At 32.3% G+C, this 18,515-nt stretch overlaps 2 protein-coding genes and 1 long non-coding RNA gene across 3 annotated transcripts; 1 reads left to right on the forward strand and 2 right to left on the reverse strand.

The window, feature by feature from the left end:
• Positions 1 to 90: 90 nt before the first annotated feature.
• LOC112756052 (vacuolar protein sorting-associated protein 52 A) lies at positions 91 to 9,267 on the reverse strand. The gene is made up of 21 exons (XM_072197831.1): positions 9,177 to 9,267; positions 8,577 to 8,660; positions 8,419 to 8,486; positions 8,258 to 8,315; positions 7,629 to 7,724; positions 7,293 to 7,394; positions 6,821 to 6,904; positions 6,339 to 6,419; positions 5,642 to 5,785; positions 5,423 to 5,514; positions 4,958 to 5,039; positions 4,284 to 4,466; positions 3,742 to 3,857; positions 3,579 to 3,637; positions 3,065 to 3,165; positions 2,506 to 2,556; positions 1,978 to 2,157; positions 1,758 to 1,892; positions 1,455 to 1,529; positions 761 to 818; positions 91 to 665 (listed from the first exon to the last, which is right to left on the reverse strand). Exons 2-21 carry the CDS (start codon positions 8,604 to 8,606, stop codon positions 361 to 363), a joined length of 2,100 nt encoding a protein of 699 aa, XP_072053932.1. The 5' UTR covers positions 8,607 to 8,660; positions 9,177 to 9,267; the 3' UTR covers positions 91 to 360.
• Positions 9,268 to 10,761: 1,494 nt separating this feature from the next.
• LOC112756050 (subtilisin-like protease SBT1.7) lies at positions 10,762 to 13,888 on the reverse strand. Its single transcript, XM_025804456.3, has 2 exons — positions 13,284 to 13,888; positions 10,762 to 12,802 (listed from the first exon to the last, which is right to left on the reverse strand). Exons 1-2 carry the CDS (start codon positions 13,853 to 13,855, stop codon positions 11,068 to 11,070), a joined length of 2,307 nt encoding a protein of 768 aa, XP_025660241.1. The 5' UTR covers positions 13,856 to 13,888; the 3' UTR covers positions 10,762 to 11,067.
• LOC140173541 (uncharacterized) lies at positions 12,582 to 14,099 on the forward strand. The gene is made up of 2 exons (XR_011862764.1): positions 12,582 to 12,721; positions 13,326 to 14,099. It is a non-coding gene; the product is annotated as an uncharacterized lncRNA (long non-coding RNA).
• The last annotated feature ends 4,416 nt before the right edge of the window (positions 14,100 to 18,515 follow it).

The following is an 18,515-nucleotide window of genomic DNA, read 5'->3' on the forward strand; positions in this document are numbered from 1 at the left end:
GGAACGTTTGCTATGTTTTTGACAGTCAACCTCCCAGTTCATGAAATTTTTTATCAATTATCATAATAAAAATCTGGTCTAAAAGATTCCTTTCTTTGTGGAGTCTATAAAGAACTTTAAAGCCTTCATTGTTCGCACTTCGCAACTTGTCATACTGATACACATCTATTGCATGAATTTGTACATGTCTGCATTAGTGAATTAATGGAATTCAATAATCATAGCACCTAGTTACTAATTCCAGGACCTATAAATGTACCCTGAAGTACAAAAACTTAAAAGCATCTCACTTTCAAAATAGAAGAGGTAAAATTTTCTTTCTTTTACATAATATATAAACCGAACATCATGGGTTGGGAATTAGAAAGTCCTTGAGTATTTCCTGATTTCATACATGATTGAAGAAATGGAAACAAGATCCTTGTTCAATGCAGAACCACCAACTATCCTCTTGATGCAATCAGAGAGTCTGGTGTAATAAAGCAACAACTGAGTCAATGCGGCCCTTAAGATCTCCATACCACACAAGAAGTTGCTGAAAGAAGTTATCACGTCTTTGTGCATAAGCTCTATCGCAGCCTTCCACCTGCTCGCAAAATCCTTCACCAGTGGCTCGACTTCGGCCACGGTTATCGGCTTATCATTACTGGACGTTGAGTCCTCCGCTGAAAAGTCAAGCACAGTTAAACCAGAATATTTTCTAAAATCCATATGGAATGCATATAAGGTGTTGACATTTTCAGAGTTTTCTTATACTTACAGGCTCTGGATTTTACAAACTTGATTAAATCATTGAAATGCTCTTGTAGCAGTTCTTCCTGCATGGATTGGAGAAAGTGTCAACATGACTATGTATTAAAGCATAAGGATAAATTAAGTTCTCCCAAAACATATCATTAGCTATACTTTCCCATTTCTCCTCCTTTCAATAATTATAATTGCTTCCTTTTTCTTTTTTCTCCATAATTGATTATGTCAAAATCATTTCATCTTTAGATAATTACCTTCAAAGTAATTTATGTTTGGATGTATAAAATAGAATTTAATAGCTATATTAAAGGTGCGAGTTTTGCTTCTAGTCAAAAGCTTGAAAAAGTTGCTTATGATTATAAAGCGTTTTTTCAGCTTGGAATTATTATTTGCTTATTATCTATTTGTTTATTTTTACCAAACATGACAACCTTTTCAAAACAGCTTTTATTATTATTATTATTAAAAAAAATCTACTTTTAGATTCAAAAATACTATTTGTACACCAAAATCAGCCACCATGTATTTTTGTTCCATGTGTAGTTTAATTCATTTTTAATATGTATTTTGTATTTCAATGTGTATTCTACACTAGTGACTGATTTTGGTGTACACCTAGCATGGTTGTTTTAGATTATAAGTCGTGTTCCCACAAAATTTTTGTTTGTGGTGACACAAGATATACAAGAGATTATTGCAATTACCACAAATAATGTTGTATTGCTCTTTAGTAGCTCCTCAAAGTGCATTTGAATTTTCCCACCTTCAGGACCTGCTTCCTGGAATCAAGATCATCAGAAAATTTCAGATGAACAAAACTCAAGGAAATTCCAAATTGCTAGAGCAAACTATAGAAATCAATGTTTTATGTGATTTTATTTCATTTTATTTTTTAATTTCTTTTGGGGTCTCGTCCAAGTAACTTTTTTGTCTAATGACACCCTTGACCTTTAGATTGATGCACATATAGCTCAACTATAAAAAAAGAATCAGATTGTAGATCCTACCTTCAGAACAGCAATTGTCATATCATAATTGTTTATAAGAAACACTGTCTGCAGTTTTGGCTTTGGAAAGTTCTTGGCAAGCTTGATTATTAAGTCATCAACAGCCATTCTAAGCCGTTCCAAATTCAACTCGAGCTGTAATTAAGCACATAAATTTTGTCATGATGTCAGAGTACGTACAAAAGAAAAGTTGATGATTCTCCTTTTTTCTTATACTGACCTGACCATCTCCATACTCAGTGTTTAAGTGGATAAGCGAGGCGGTGAACTCAGCATAACGCCTCATGACATAGTGAGGATGAACATCATCTTCCCACAAAGTCCTCACATTAGCATTACGCAGGCTGCTGAGGTGCATGTCAAATACCATCTTAAATCGAGGCCATAGAGAAATATTAACCTGCCAATTCGGAATCAGCTTCAGTTAAACTCCATGGTGCATATGCTGCACAGGTTCATGGACTCTTTTATGTTGTTAATGTTAATCCATTTGAACCATCAAAATTGCATGTCCCTCAAAATTTTAAATTAAAAGTACATAAATGACACAATATATTGTAAGTGCAAGGGAGTAAGAAAACCAAGAATGTGCACAAAAAATATCAGAGGTAGTAAAAGGACTATAAAGCAAGAAGAGAGACAAAAATGCAGTGGAAGGGGAACAAGAACCCTAGGCTATTCATGAGCAGTTAACTTTATTCATTTTAAAATATTATCAGTGATCAAGAAAAGACTTGTGTTAACTGACCTTGTCTAAATAAGAATCCAAACATGGAATACGCCTCCGAGACATGATGAGCTGAAATGAGAAAAGTGAACCATTTGTAAAAGCACTATTCTTTGCCAACACAAACAACAAGTTTAGTTTCAGCTGAAACATGATCTGGGGAACGGAACTAATTTGAATGCTAACTGTGCTGAAGATTCTATTATGTGTTACACATTTCTAACAAAGCTTTATCACGGTAAGCTTGTATCACAAGCACAGATCATCATGGTATTATGCTTTATACAGTATAGGAGGATGCGTTCATCAGTATTTGCATCACAATATTACATAGATCTTCTGGATATTATTCACTTTTGGCATTTACTTCCTGAGATATGATTTATATCCCCAAACGACAACTAAATTGGGAATTCCAGGATAGGTGGAAGGTGGCTAAGATCAGGTGTTGGCATTATACCTACAATAGGACAGCTGCAACAGTAGTCAAATTAGCTCTCACTATGGTGTTTCCATGTTGGCTTTAATATGTTGTCCTTATTGAAAGGACTGAACCAGAATGCTACAAGTTGAACATTACCTGATGCTGCCGAATTATAAGAATCATAAGCATTAATCCTATAGCATCATAGCAGTTTGGAAGAATTGTATTGACGTGCTCATCAATGACACCGAAAGGACCTGACAATACCAAAGAACAAACAAAATAGTCCACTTAGAACCTGAGGCCAGAAGTGAAAAATAAAATAAAATAAAATAAAATGCCACCGTGAAAATGATACTGTTTGTTTGGTGTGTGCAAGTATTTGTATACCAAAAAGTAAAAAATAAAAAGAGCTGAAAACATTCAGAGCATTGGAGATCACTATAGAATGGTTTCACTTTAAGTTAATTGTTTCAGCACTTCAAATAAAATCCCATGCAAACATTATAAATCACGAGCTTAAATTTTCATCCCTAACACATCAGTACTGAATTTTCAATGCTACATTATTTAATTTTGCCAAGCATCCCAGCTCATTGGTGTTACTAATATAATGATCTTCTGTATAATTTGTGAGTACAGTGAAGACACTATTAAAGAATTCAGATACCTGAAAAGATTTCATAAAATACATTTTCTTCTCCAAAGAAATCTTCACAGAAATTATACCTGCAGACAAAAGAAGATAATGCCAAACATGCATATCACCGTAAGTTTTATGCACACTAATATTTTATATGACAATTTAAGAGGTACAGAAAACTGTAGTGTACTCTGAAGTAGCAGTATCCATAAGCAGCTTCTGCAAGCTCCTGAAAAGAACCTCATATGGATATTTAAGAGAACTAGCTTCAGCAATATGAGGAATCAAAGCAGGCTCCTCAATTCCCTGTTAAAAACGTGAACAATATAATAATGTCAAATCTTAGGCAGTAATCCGAAGTTCGTACAAGCTGTGGAGATCGGAGTCATCTAATGACATAAATTCCTAGTAATCATACCAGAGCCTAGGAGAAACTAAACATCACTAATAAAAGTATAGCAAATACTTCCTAAGAAGAATCTCTCTCCCTTTTTTTCTTTTCTTTTCATTTCCTTTTTTTTTATTATCAAATCAAGGTACAATTATCAATTCATAAAACCACCAACAGCACCCACAGAACCCATAGAAATATAATACAGCCCAATGAAGAAAAAGAAATCTTTCTCCAGGCAGCTTTTGACAAAACTTAGTTGTTGTATATCTTAGTTGACTCAGCATTCAGAAAATGAATATTCTACATGGTTTTCCCCCTTTTTCTAGATTGAGTTATACCTTTATTATATTGATCCTGTCCCCAAGAGCAAAAACAGCAGAACGATTCTTTAGTGGTTCTCTTGCTCTTGTGAAAAGACCACTGCTTCTGGTCTCTACACCAATTAAATCCTCCGCTGTTGCTATATCCAGCTGTAGTTTCTCCAGAGCTTGTATATAAGCACGGAAATGAGCACTGAGAACCTGCAAAAATATAACAACATTAGATTAGTTTCCATATTTCTCTTCAACTTCACTGTTTCCCTTTAAAATCAATCTATTCTACATGCACACTATTGAAGTAGCCGCTAAAAGTTGTTAATTCACAAATGTAACACGGATCAGTAATAAGACAACTGAGCTCACACAACAATCCAAACAGCAATATTCTAAAGTTTAAGTGACCATTCAAAGCATGGAGGTCAGCAATATAGTAACCAGCACAGAAACAAAGTAACAGCTTCCAGACAGCAGTTCCCTGAATATGGCAGGCCAGCACAGAGATGCCTGACGTCTCACATACTATCAATATTCATACATCCCTTTACACCCCATTGAAACAAAATTGAAGATAATTACATCAAGAGCAAGCAAAAGCGTTGTCCACTCCTCATAGCAACATCAATATTGTAGACATAGGCAAAAATTATAAATCAGTCAAAATCCCAATGGATGACTCTGATTTCAAGAGTTACCTTGTTCATCGTATCAATGTAAGCTGCTCGAACTTCATTATATATTTCCTTGCCATGTTCCTTGAGGAAAGTAATGACATATCTACACTTTTAATTTCGATTTGTTAGATTCAAAGCAAAATCCAAAGTTCACAAAGTAACTAAAATGATTTGTCAACTTATTTTCTGATATTCCCTCCATTATAAACTAGCCACATGGCCACACCTACATACACATTCTGTTACTCCTCTTGCAATCTTTGTGTCACTAATGCTTCAGCAATTAAAATTAGGCCCATTATGATTGGCCCAAGTCCCCCCATGGTTCTTATCACAGAACAAACAAATATTCTTGAGTGTTTATTCATTAACAACATTCCATGAGATCAACAGCTTGTAGATAAAATTTTAAATTTTGATTTTATAGCTTAGCAGTTATCATCATATCAAGCTACAGGGTTCTAAAAACCATTAAAAGAAACTCACTTGTACTTTAAAAGGACATTTTGTTGAAGTATTTGGATATTTGTTTTGGGTTTTCTCAACGCATACAGTTTCTGTACAATGAAGTCAAACACCTGCAGATGTATGGATAGCTATGATAAATATAATTGTTTATGTAATAACTACTAAAAATAAAATATTACAAGATATTTTATTATAGAAAGAAAAGCTCATGCTAATACTTTTACAGTTATTGACAACCTTAGACACTGCTTTCTGCCGGAGTTTTTCAAGCTCAGGTTGAACATCTTTTAGAGCTTTTGAAGCTTTAACCATGGGATCCACTTCTACAAACTTTAGTTTCTTACTCAGAGTCTCAAGTGTTCTCAGATATTCCTCATTGACCTGGAAAAAGTCCAAAAGATTAAGAAAGGAAAGGGGAAAAGAGTAACCAAAAGGGAATGAAAGTATAGCACATGAGTATGCTAAGCATAGGCACATCATATATTGTGTAGTGTCCAGGGATTTTAAAACATATAAAGCAAAGGCTAAAATATATTAAAGGCTAAAATGTCAAAAGAGAGAGACATCTATTCAGCAACAATAAGCTGTCAACCTAGGGTACATATTCTCAACTCCAAAAGAATAATTGTTTTTAAAGGGCCTATATAATTCAAAACTAATAAACAAGATATAGTTAAAAATCCACCAGCTACTTCAATTCCAATGCCATATATTTTCATTTTTATGCATTTACTAAAGAAAAAGTCACGATCAAAGTATATGGGAAATACTCAATAAAACCCTTGTTTCAAAGCCTAAAAAACTGATAGCATTCATTGATGTAGAAGATAGATGGAAACAATACTACTAGAAAAGATTAAAATGTATACAGTATACCATCAAAAACAATTAAGCCAATATTACTGGAGAGAAGAGTATGAAAAAGCATAAATACCTCTCCATCAACAAGAATGTCCACCATCCTTGGAGGGACAATAATGTCCTCGACGAACTTAGCCAATTTGGATTCAGCCACCTTTTTGGGGGGAAAAAAGAGAGAAGAAAAACTCTTTTACTACATACAAAACTTGTCAAAATGTTAATGTAAATAGCCTTTTTATGCAGTTTGCTTCCCATATCAACATGAAAATTAGGTGCATAATGCTTGTCCATATTTCCCATTGTATTTAAGCAAAGGCCAAATGATGTTACAAACAAGAAACACCTTTTAAATTTTCTTTACTCCCCTCTGTTTTTAATTAGCAGCCCCTTTTTAAATGTTCAATTGGATTAAGGAAATGATAGAAATGTATCAGAGTTATAAATAGTAAAATGCATTTTACAAAATTATCCTTGGTACCAATTATTTGTGAAAAAATATAAATTATAAAAGTGAACTGTAAAACAGAGGGAGTATTTTAAATAAAACAGCCATACCTTGCGATTCTTCAAGCGCAAACCCATATCCATAGACTTCTCCTGTAGAATCTTAATGTCTGAACTAATGGAACCAATCTCAGCCTGATTAAAAAGCACAAAGTATTTTAGTATTTAATATTCAATATCCACAGAGCATGTACTTCAAACAGTTGAATAAGTTCTCCATATTATTGCAGGCACTTAGCCGATTTGTTGAACTATGGTTCCACCTCAGATTTCAATTATTTCTTTGCCATTATATGCTCAAAGACTTTTGTAGATAATCATCTCAATTATATAGAGCAGTCAATTAATGTAACAAAAATTAAGATAAGCAAGATAACAGAGATGACCCCTCCAAATTAATGCAACTGCCTTATGGGTGAAATAAACTGTTTACCAACTGCATGTACTCAAAATAGATTCTGTCACATGTATCCAAAATAAATACAGTAAGTTTCTAAAGTGCTCAAAGGGTCGAGCAACACACCTGAAATCCACTTAGAAGAGTTTCCATATGTGACAAAATACTATCGCAATCACGAATTTGATCATGAAGAGAGACTAAATTATCACTTTCTTTAATATAATCCTGCAACAAACAAATCAGTTGGAACACTAATTGATTAGTAAATTTCAGCAACCACGGAACCTAGAACCAGATAAAATCCTACAGAGATATGATCTCCATAATGCCAAGCCTACATGTAACGTTAGTTCTCTAACCAGAAAGCAATCGTACAGGCACACTAATTGTCAAGTCCAGCAAACCAAATAAAAATGGAGTGGCTATTATAAAGCATTACAAAAACACTTAAAAACAAACCTGAATTGAATCCAATTCGACTTTGCGCAAATCATTTTCAACTCCCTTTGTATAATCCCTAAGTTTTGTGCCTTTGGATAGTATGTTTGCAACAACCTACATCAATGAAAACAAGTTAATAACTTCATATGCATGTCTAACTGGGAGAATATTTCAAAGGCAAAGAAAACCGGAAATATGAAGAACTTATGTGATTAGTGACAAAGAACGGGCGCGATAAAACCTAATTGTAATCCTCATTCAGTAAAAGAGCTGTAAATTTTAGCCACCCATTGAAGTATTCACACATTTGTTTAATTTTTTCCCCTTTTTAAAAGGAAGAGATCATTATCCTATACCCCCCCCCCCCTTCTCTTCTCTTCTCCTTTTTTTTCTTTTCATCCTTGTAACCAACCCATGAAGAGAGAAAATGTTTTTGCTGTCATAGTTGTATAGTGACTAGGAACAAGCATTGGAATATCACAAAGGTGCATGCAAAAAAGGACATAGCATATTCAAATAAAAAAACCATCATGGTTACAAAAGATTAAATTAAAAAGAAGGAGAAAAAATTAGGCTATTCGAACATCATGTAATTTTAAATTAATAGAGTTTCCATTGAAGAACAAAATAAAATATGGTTAACTCACTTCATCATTCTTACATTCTTCAAGCTCCTGTTGAAGCCCTTCCAGCGACACATCATCACTGCAACAAGAACCCAAAAAACAGAATCCACAATTTTTCAATACTTAAAGGTCAAAAATGAAATGACAAAAACCGATAGTAGTAACAAGAAATATAATCTAACCTTCCTAGATCGTCTTCAACATTTAAGTCTCCAACAAACGCTCCCAAATCGAATGTGCTACCAGGGCTCTACACAACACATAAAAAAATTGATTGCAAAAATAAAAGTCCACACCATCTGGTTGCAGATGCTAAGAGGAAACGAAAAGTAATGCATACCACCACTGAGCTTGGAGTTACATCAGCCATATTCGTTTGTGCAACGAATAATTCTTCACGGGTTGCTTTGGGTTTTCAGTATTACCTTTTGAGAGAAGAAGTAAAAAGAAAACCAACAAAGATTATTGTTAGTAAAAGCAAAAAGATAAATGATAGAATAGACGAGGTCTTCGGAAAACAAAAAATATGAACAAAATACAAATTTGCAAATTATCCAGGTGAATCACTAATGATCAATAACACACCACAATCCAAATTTACAAGCATCAATGGATCCCCAATTTCGTGTAGCAGACAACTCAGTTTGACGAAGTTCAACACAGTCAAGCATAACCATGAATTTGCAGCCATACAAGAACCCATTGTCAGTATTCCCTAACAACAACGCTAATTCTCCCTTGGATTCGAATTCAATTCAAAGCCCATTACATCTACAGCTAAATTAACTTTGATTAAACATCGCCGAAAATAAGAGCAACTTTAATTAAGCATCACCTTTAACCACAATGCACATTCCCACGGATTCAGACCTAGACTGACATTTGAGGAAAATGAATTGATGAAAAGTTAACAAGCTTGAGATGGAGAAGGAGAGCTCACCAGACGGAGAAAGAGATGAAGAAGGAACATGCGGCAACCGTGAACGGTGACCAACGCCGGTGCAGCAAGCAACCCGATCCGATGGAATGAGATCGGGATCGGGATCGTGAACGGTAGTTAAGATGGAAGATTGTGGCGGTGGTGGGACAAATCTGACAGGTTATAATTAAGATACAAGTCGTTGATGGATGGTCCAATGAAGAAGAAGAAGAAGGAAGCTTAGCTAGCAGGGAAAAAAGAAGAAGAAAGAAGAACCACACTGTATCTAAATCGTAGGAACCTTCACTTATGGCTACTGCCTACAGGAACCTGTATTTTTTTTTTTTTTTTTTGCTCGATTATTTTTACTATCAGAAATTAAGTTGTCTTTGGAATTTTTTTTTGGAAAAATTTTTCTTTTTCTTTCTCTGGATGAGTGAAAAATTACTATTAACCAATCACAAAAAGAGGTTATTTTGTCATAAAGTTGTTAGAAATAATATAAAATAAGGATTTATAACATATAGTATAGTATTAATTTAATTAATAAAAATATTAATTAAATTAAATATCTTTAGTTAAGCAGCATCTAAACTACTCGAATTATAATTTGAAGAACATATTTTTCTGTACTGTAAGTAAATCTAAATATCTTTATTATTATAAGTAAAATATGTAATACCCAGAAAGAAAATAGTTAAAGATGATCTGTTTTCTATTCCTCCTCCTCTACTCATTTCTATCTCTTCAACGCTGCGCTTCCCTTCCTTTCACTTCTCAGAAGTCGTTGCCACCTGTCACATACGAACGATTAAGTTGTCATCATCCTCTTCATGTAGCTCTACTGCTGCTGCAACGGTGTCGTTTCGCCACTGACAATTAAAAAGTTAAAACCACCAACCTCTCTCGATCAAGTCATCAGCACGAATCACATTCCGAGCTAAACGACGACGTTTTAGTGGTAAAACTATAGAAATTGTTTCAGAGTTCTTAGTGCTATTTAACCCTACTGGAATATACTCATACTTATTGCTACATATTATTATTATTATTATTATTATTATTATTATTATTATTATTGAAGATGCATAAGTTAATTGATAGATTACTGAGTGTTACACAGAGAAATTAACAGGGTTAAATTATTGAATGTGTAGCATTATGGTAATATAGATTGAGATTTATGTGGTCAACCAATAATTTGAGAAGATTTGATGATCAATTCAAAGATTCAAAGTTGTTGTAACAAAGAAGTAGACTTGAGCTTTTAAGATTAGCATTTGGCTCAGGTGCTTACTGTAGAAGAATGGATTGGTCCATGCAATTACCATTATAAATTTAATTACCATGATAAACCATGTGCCTTCAGATCTTCCACGATTAGTGCTGCATTTTCTTCTGCTTGCATCTGTTCTGTATGTAAGTCTGCTGATAAATTTCATTTATTTTTTCTATGTATATGAAATATGAAAACCAACATTTTTGCTAACTCGTGTTTGGATTTCTTAGAGTTGAGGTGATTATGTATATAACTTAAACGACTTGTACTATTGCTGGTGAATATGGATTGAGATGGATGTAGGTGATCGATCAATAAATTTGAGAATTTCTTGAAAGTCTATGCAAAGCTGGGAATATATAATAAACAATTGAGATCATATTATACAGAATATGCCATTATCCTTTTTTTTCCCGCTATTTACAATTATTTCTTACTAAGTCTCCCCCCTGAAACTCTATCCAATAGAATGGAAACAGAACATAATGATAACATGCACCCAGTTAGGCCTCCTTGCTGAACCAACAACCAAGCATTAAAATACTAGAGTGATCCTTAGTTTATGCGAACCTATTCAACTAGGTTTTGCTGATATTTCAGAATCTGTGAGTTAGGATCCTTGAAAAATCATAGTCATGTCCAGCTGAATGCTATTGGACTAGCAACCTTATGGTTTCCATCTGACCATTCCAGATAAGCAAAGCTATTTGTGCCGGAAGGCATCGAAGTAGTTGTAAATGTCACAGTGTAACTCTTCTTCTCATACAGTTGAGTGAAGCTAAGTGTCTGTGGTTCAACCATAATTTTCACTGAGGGAGGAAGGGATGACACTGAAGCTTTATATGTTCCTCCACTGCCTACATTAGTAAGAATTCTTCTATATCGGACAGAGGTGGCCTTATTGGAACCACCTCCTATTCCTGAAGCTGTTTCCAAGGGAACAGCAAAAGAAGGATAGTTGAAGTCTTCCACCCTATAGTGCTTCCTTGAATCACAAGTAAAGTCTCTTCTCGCCGCAAGCCTAATTTGGAATTGAGAGTAATTCAAGGCACAGAAGAAGTTAAGGTAGTCATCTACTTTTGCATCATAGACAAGACCAGGATCAAGAGCTGCCACTGGATCCACATGTCCAGCACCAAAATCAAAGGGGGTTGCTGGTTGTCCAATGGCAATATCTTCAATTGTTTGCCCAGTTTTGTATGTTCTATAGGCTGTGGTCATGAGTGCAGACCTTATTGCGGCCGGGCTCCATTTCGGGTGCGCTCCCTTGACAATAGCAGCTAAACCACTTACATGAGGGCATGACATGGATGTACCTGAAATTATGTTAAAGTTCACATGCCTAGTATCAACCGTCAAACCGGTTGGTCCCACTTTTCCAGTCCACCCAGCAATGATGTTTACTCCTGGAGCTATAAGGTCTGGTTTGAGTATCTGTGGTGTGAGAAAATTTGGCCCTCTAGAGCTGAACGCTGCCACCACTGGAGACGGTTGAACTTGCAAGTGAGTGCCTACAAAAGAAATTGTAGCTGTGGGATTTGGAGAGGAGAAAGTATAGTTCTTTACAGCCTCGCTGGATTTTTGGCCTAGTGCTGCTGCAGGGAGGAGATGGGGGTCAGCAACAAGCTCTTCCCCATATTCTTCGTTGTTTGTCAATATCATACCAACGCCTCCAGCTCTCTTTACAACTAGACCCTTTTCCACCCTCGGAGATCCTCCTCTATCACATATCACGATTTTGCCAGCAACTAGTGAGGGAATCAAGCTATCTGGGATGCAAAGGTATCCCACCGTTGAATTGGTTACATTACCAGCATAAACAAGTGGTACTGGAGAAGCAGATAAAGGTTTGCCTGTGTAAAGTGATGCTCCGGTATGTGTCTTCCCGTTTCCAAGCTTGATATAGGCTGGGAAATCACGGTCTATGGTACCAGCTCCCACGGTGGTTATCCATGGTGCTACATTGGACAAGGTTCCAGGACTAGGCCCTCCATTTCCTGCTGAAGTGGAAACAAAAATTCCATGGGATGTGGCTGTGAAAGCACCAATAGCAATGATATCTCTATAGTAGTCCGTTGAAGTTCCCCCAATAGACATGGACAGGACATTCACACCATCGTCTATGGCCTTGTCGATTCCGGCTGTTATGTCAGAAGCGAAGCATCCACCAAGCCAACACACCTTGTAAGCCGCCACACGGGCTTGTGGAGCCATCCCTCTTGCTGTCCCTGAAGCCAAGCCGAAGAGGCTTGCTCCTTGGACTGCTGATCCTCCTGCTGTAGTTAAGGTATGAGTTCCATGACCATCATCATCCCTTGGTGACCTTGATTCTGTCTTCTCATCAATAGGTCCTAGAGCTGCTTCATACCTATACAAATATTGAATACAATACAATATTATTTAATTTTTTTTTTTTTTGGGGGGGGGGGGTGGGGGAGGGGGATAGTTGAATGTTGACTATATTACCCCTTGTTTCTTTTCCTTATCTTATATGATATTATGATTACTTTATTTAATTGAGGTAATGAACATAAGGGTAAAGTTGGAAAAGATTAATTAATGCTACATAGATATTCACACATGACAAATTTCAGTTAAAATATTTTTGTTAAGAAGACAGTTATATAGATGGTGGAAGTATAATGATAAGATATTAGATTGAATAACAAAACTTATCATGAACTTGATAATTTTTCCCACAAAATGATCAGTTAGTAGATTAAATAAAGAATTTTTTTTTTTTAGTTCATAAAAAAATAGAGAAAGACATAAGACAGCAGTATTTAATGCATATACAAATAAAGTAACATACAATATGCATATATGAGAAAGGCATCATAGCTTCATACCCTTTGACCAAAAACCTTGCACCAACAAGTTTCCTGTTACAGCTTGATGAATTGAAGTTGGTTCCAATTTCACACTCACCTTTCCAGCCGCGCGGCACTGGTCCGAGTCCCGTGTCATCCAAGCTCTGCAGCTCCGGCCAAACACCAGTGTCTATCACTCCAATAACCACCTGACTCTGCTGCTTAGAAGCAGGTAAAAGTGTTGTGGCCTTGTCCAATCCAAGAAACTGTGGTGTTCTTGTTGTGTGAAGCTCATATCTAACTTCAGGCATGACATAAAGAATCCCCGGTTGTTTCGAGAGTGTTTCAGCTTCTTGGTTGGTTAGCCTTGTGGAGAATCCATGAACTACATGATTGTATGTGTATAGCATCTCTGCTGAATCTGACACTGATTTCAGTGATGAATCATACCAACTGAGGTGATCACTGAAACTTTCTGGCATGTTGAACTTGTCCATGTGAACTATGTATGTTTTTTTGGCATCTTGTGTTTTCTTTTCAGCTATTGTGTGTCTGCCATAGAAAATCAGCAGCAAAACAATCTGAAGAAACTTCAATATCAGTATCTTCATCTTGTCACACTGATTTTTTTTATTTGTCAAATGAATCTTGGCTTCTTTTGTGCAGAGATATGTAAGGTATTTATTGGTGTTGATTTGGAACTATTGAACCTTGATGCAAAGATTCTTTTTACGGCTAAGATGATTGTAATTGGAGGGTCACACAAAGAGGGTTGCCCTTAAAACAACAAATGAATGTGGACCCAAGTTATAGAAAAATAATATTAAGAAAAAGTTTGTTAAGTTGAATCAATAATGCATCGTGAGTGACCCAGTGTTTCAAGACATTCAGGAAATTTTGGACCTCCTTTTTGAATGAACAACAACTAACTAATTCTAATTTACACCCATGTATTATTAATGGTACATAAATTAATCACGTTATATTCAATAGTAAATTAAAAATATTTATAGGAATTAGATTTAATTTAGCTGTTTCATTGCAAGATACTCCACTTTACAACTTTTTACTCATTAAACAATCAATCATGCACACGATAATCTACTTTATAATTAAACTTCTCAACATACAATCCACTTTTAAAAATGAATATTAACCAAAAAAATGAGAAATAATAAATAAAAATATATATTTAATAATATTTTCATTTATAAGAGAGTATAAATCATTCTCCTTAATTAAATGACATAATTAATTTATTTTTATTTAATTATAGCAAACATCAATTCAATTTTTATGTGAATCAAATTTTAAAAATTTCTTTTTTATTATTAGTTTATTACATACATAATTATACAATCTTTATTCTAAATGAAAGTTTTAAATTTTTATATCATTAATTCTAAAAAATATTTTTAAACCACCACAGTATATTTTATAAAAAAAAATCTAAAATCTCAAATTCGATTGGTCTCAATTTATGAAAATCAGATACATAAAAAAACTATTGGTTTATGACCTACAAAATAAAAAAAAATAAATATTAAATAATAACAAACCAATTTCAGTTCATTTATTATGAATGTTATATGTTTAAAATTATAGATATTATATATATAAAATTATAGATGTTAAATTAGACATATTTTAGCAATTTCTACTATACAATTCATATTTTTACATACAGACTATATATATTATAAAATAAAAGATAGAAATGAAGAAGAAAATTATGAAATAATTAATGTAATTATTAACTGATCAAATTAAAATCAATAAATATAATTTTTTTATAAATATAAAATTATAGATGTTATAAGTATGAAATTGTGGATGTTATATATATGAAATTATAGATATTAAATGAAAGATATTTTCATAAATTTTACTATGCAACTCATATTTTTACTTATCGATCGTAATACAATAAAAAATAGAAAATGAAATGTAAAGAAAATAATATAATAACTGATATTTGAAAGGAACTGTAAATAAAAAATAAAAGGACAAAGATTAAAAAAACAACCAATAAATAAAAAAAATAAAAGCAATGCTTATAAAAAAAATTATTATATCATGGATAAAAATTAAACACATACGAAAATTGAGATAGATGATAAAAAAAATTTTCAATTTAACGGGGTATGTTTTTTTCCTCTTGGTTGCTAGAACTTATATTTGCAGGACGTCAATTGAGATTGTGAATGTGTTACTAATAAGTTTTTATATTCAGCTTTTATATTTGTAGGACATCAGTTAAATGGTAAGAATCATGGGATATGTTTTTATTATAATTATAAGGGTTAAGTATGATTTTGGTTCTTAAGGTATAAGTCAAAAAAAAATTTCGTTCACAATCTTTTTTTTTATATATAAAATTGTCCTTAAAGTTTAAAATCAAATTTTAAAATCATTCTTTTTATTTAAATATTAAAATTTTAGACCAAATAACTCATAACAAAAAAATTATAAAATAATTAAAAAAATGTTTTTGCTCACGAATAAAAGAAGAAGAAGGGAAAATGAAAGAAGAAAAATAAGTTATTCACGATCCACTTCTGTCTCCGTTTCTGCCGTCATCTCTGTACGATTTTTGTCCTTAAGATAAGAACTATTTTAAAATCAAGTTAAACCTTAGACACAATTTTGTATGCAAAAAAGGATTGGAGATAAAAAGAATTTTCGGCCTAAACTTTAAAAATTAAAATCGTACTTAACCCTATGATAGTGTATAAATAAATCACCACATTAAAAGTTTATGAACATTTCCCACATTAAATGTAATTATCAAAATCAACTATAACTATGAGCATGAGAGAAACAAAATAAAAGACTGAATCAAAACTAATAAAGCCAAAAATAAAAAGTTTGAGTAGTTTTTGGTTAATTTTTTTATTATTAAATAATTTTTTTAAAAAATATTTTAACTCTACTTCTGATTTACTCTTCATTTCTCCAACTATATATGTATAAAGAAACTTCCATTATTTTATGATATTTTCTTATGGCTGGTATGAGTCACAAGTTTTTCTTATTAAGTTTTCTTTGCACAATTAACAAATCATTTCCTAATCCAGTTGTTAATAAGTATGTAACATCACATTGAAGATTTTCCATGTAACTAAATTACTAATAATTAAATGGTTACAGATTACTAATAATTAAATTGTTACAGTTACAACTTGAACTTTTAAATCAAATGGAGACTAATACCCGTAAAAAAAAAAAAAAAAATGGAGACTGTCACGTTATTAAATAAATATGCTACAAAATCTACTAAATCAGTTTTATTCTGTATTAATGTGAGTAGTTAGGTAAGCACACCAACTCAATGATTTTCCTTTTTAAATTATATTTTAATTTTCTTATTATTTAAATTTAAGTTTAATATTAAATTCATTTAATAAAATTATAAAAATATTTTCAATTAACAATTATAAATTCTTTAAAACAAATAAATGGTAGACATTATTATCGGTGCACCAAACTTAGATCTACGTATAAAAATGTGTCATTCATAAGCTCACATAATCCATACATATTTCGACCATTGATATTTCTTTTCCTTGTCAAATTCTATTCATTTTGCTATCTATTTGACATTTTAACTAGTGTGTTTAATCATTCATATTTGTCATTTTCAAAAGATAGTGAAGTAGTGACGACCATTTTTCCATTCATCAAGTGCATTATTATATTATATTATATTATATTATATTATATTATATTATTTTTTTTTCAAATAATAACAAAAAAAAATCTCATTCATTACGGTATTTGAAACAAAAATATTTAAATTAATTTAAATAGAAGTTAATTAAATTTTATTGTTTTTTTCAAAATCAATTCTAATCCAAATAGGCCTATTGAAATTTCATTTCATTAAATTTCATTTAAAACTTAAAATCTCTAAAATGTCTTTATAATCTAATTACTTCTTCTTAACATTTTTTACTCATTTTTTTTTAATGTCTCCTACATTTTAACATATACTCTCTCTTCTCTCATCACCTTCATTTTCCTTTCTTTTCTTTCCTTCAACTCACTTAATATAATACATACATTTGTTTTCGAAAGACCTACTATGTATATCTAAAAAACTATTTACACGTATAAATTTTATGTGTTTAACTTAGATTAATGACATCAAGCGTTTGTTAATGTCTGAACATTTTAAGTGAAGTTGTGTCAATCGTGCCACCAACAAAAAGTTCCATAATTTTGTTCTATTTAATAACATGAATTAGTTGTTATAATTTATCATCTTACCATTAATAATTAGCTTTTTAATTTATTTGATAAACATTCTAAACACTACAATTTAATTCAATTCTATAATTTTATTATTATTTTATTCTAAACACTCAAATTCAATTCAATTCTATATTATTAAAAAATTTTAAATAGACTATTAGTATATCTGTTCATTTTTTTTTTTTTGAAATATATTGTGAAAACAAGCCTTACCTATTATTAATGTAAAATTTGGAATTTACCAATATTATTCCATCTAATTTTGTATAAAACATGAATCTACCTAACCTATCTTGTTCTAAAAAGCTACTTTATTATAAATTTCAGAAACTTTTTTTTTGGTTTCGCATTAAAAAATTTGAGCATACATTATATATTTAGTGTATGTGTTGGAGAAATTGGATTGGATGTTGGAAATCAAATCTTAGAAGACATGAATATGTAGATTGAAAAAAACTACTCCACATGTTATAATATCTCCTTCTTCTTAGACAACCTCATGATAAAAAATTTGAATTCCTAATAATTTCACAAGTTAACTAAACAAAGCTTAAGAGAGAGAATACCAATTTAAGTGAGTTTGATTTGGCCACATAAAAGTAAGGGCTATGCATGACAAGAGTATATTGCAATAATTCATCCATATATATCTCTCTCACAATAATTGACACTTTGTTTTCTTCTATTGCATTGCCATCATCGTCTCATGTTCTATATATATAATTAAATTAGTGATGAACAATAATTAAAAAAAAAAAAAAAAAAACAGACGAACAAACAATCCAACTCATCATTCACTTATTATTCTCTAAAAAAAAAAGTGTATTTATTTTTGTCATGTACACTACTAACACATGCTCATTTATTATCGTATGGAAGTAGTGTGAATATTAATATTATGTGTTATAATAAAGATGTATAAATGATTGGGAGCCACTTAGATAAAGACGCTTAAAACGTCTTTTTTAAAGATATTTTTAAGTAATTAAAATTCAATACATATAATTAATTAAACTA

The sequence above is a fragment of the Arachis hypogaea genome, chromosome 6, assembly GCF_003086295.3.
Source record: "Arachis hypogaea cultivar Tifrunner chromosome 6, arahy.Tifrunner.gnm2.J5K5, whole genome shotgun sequence".
Lineage (NCBI taxonomy): Eukaryota > Viridiplantae > Streptophyta > Magnoliopsida > Fabales > Fabaceae > Arachis > Arachis hypogaea.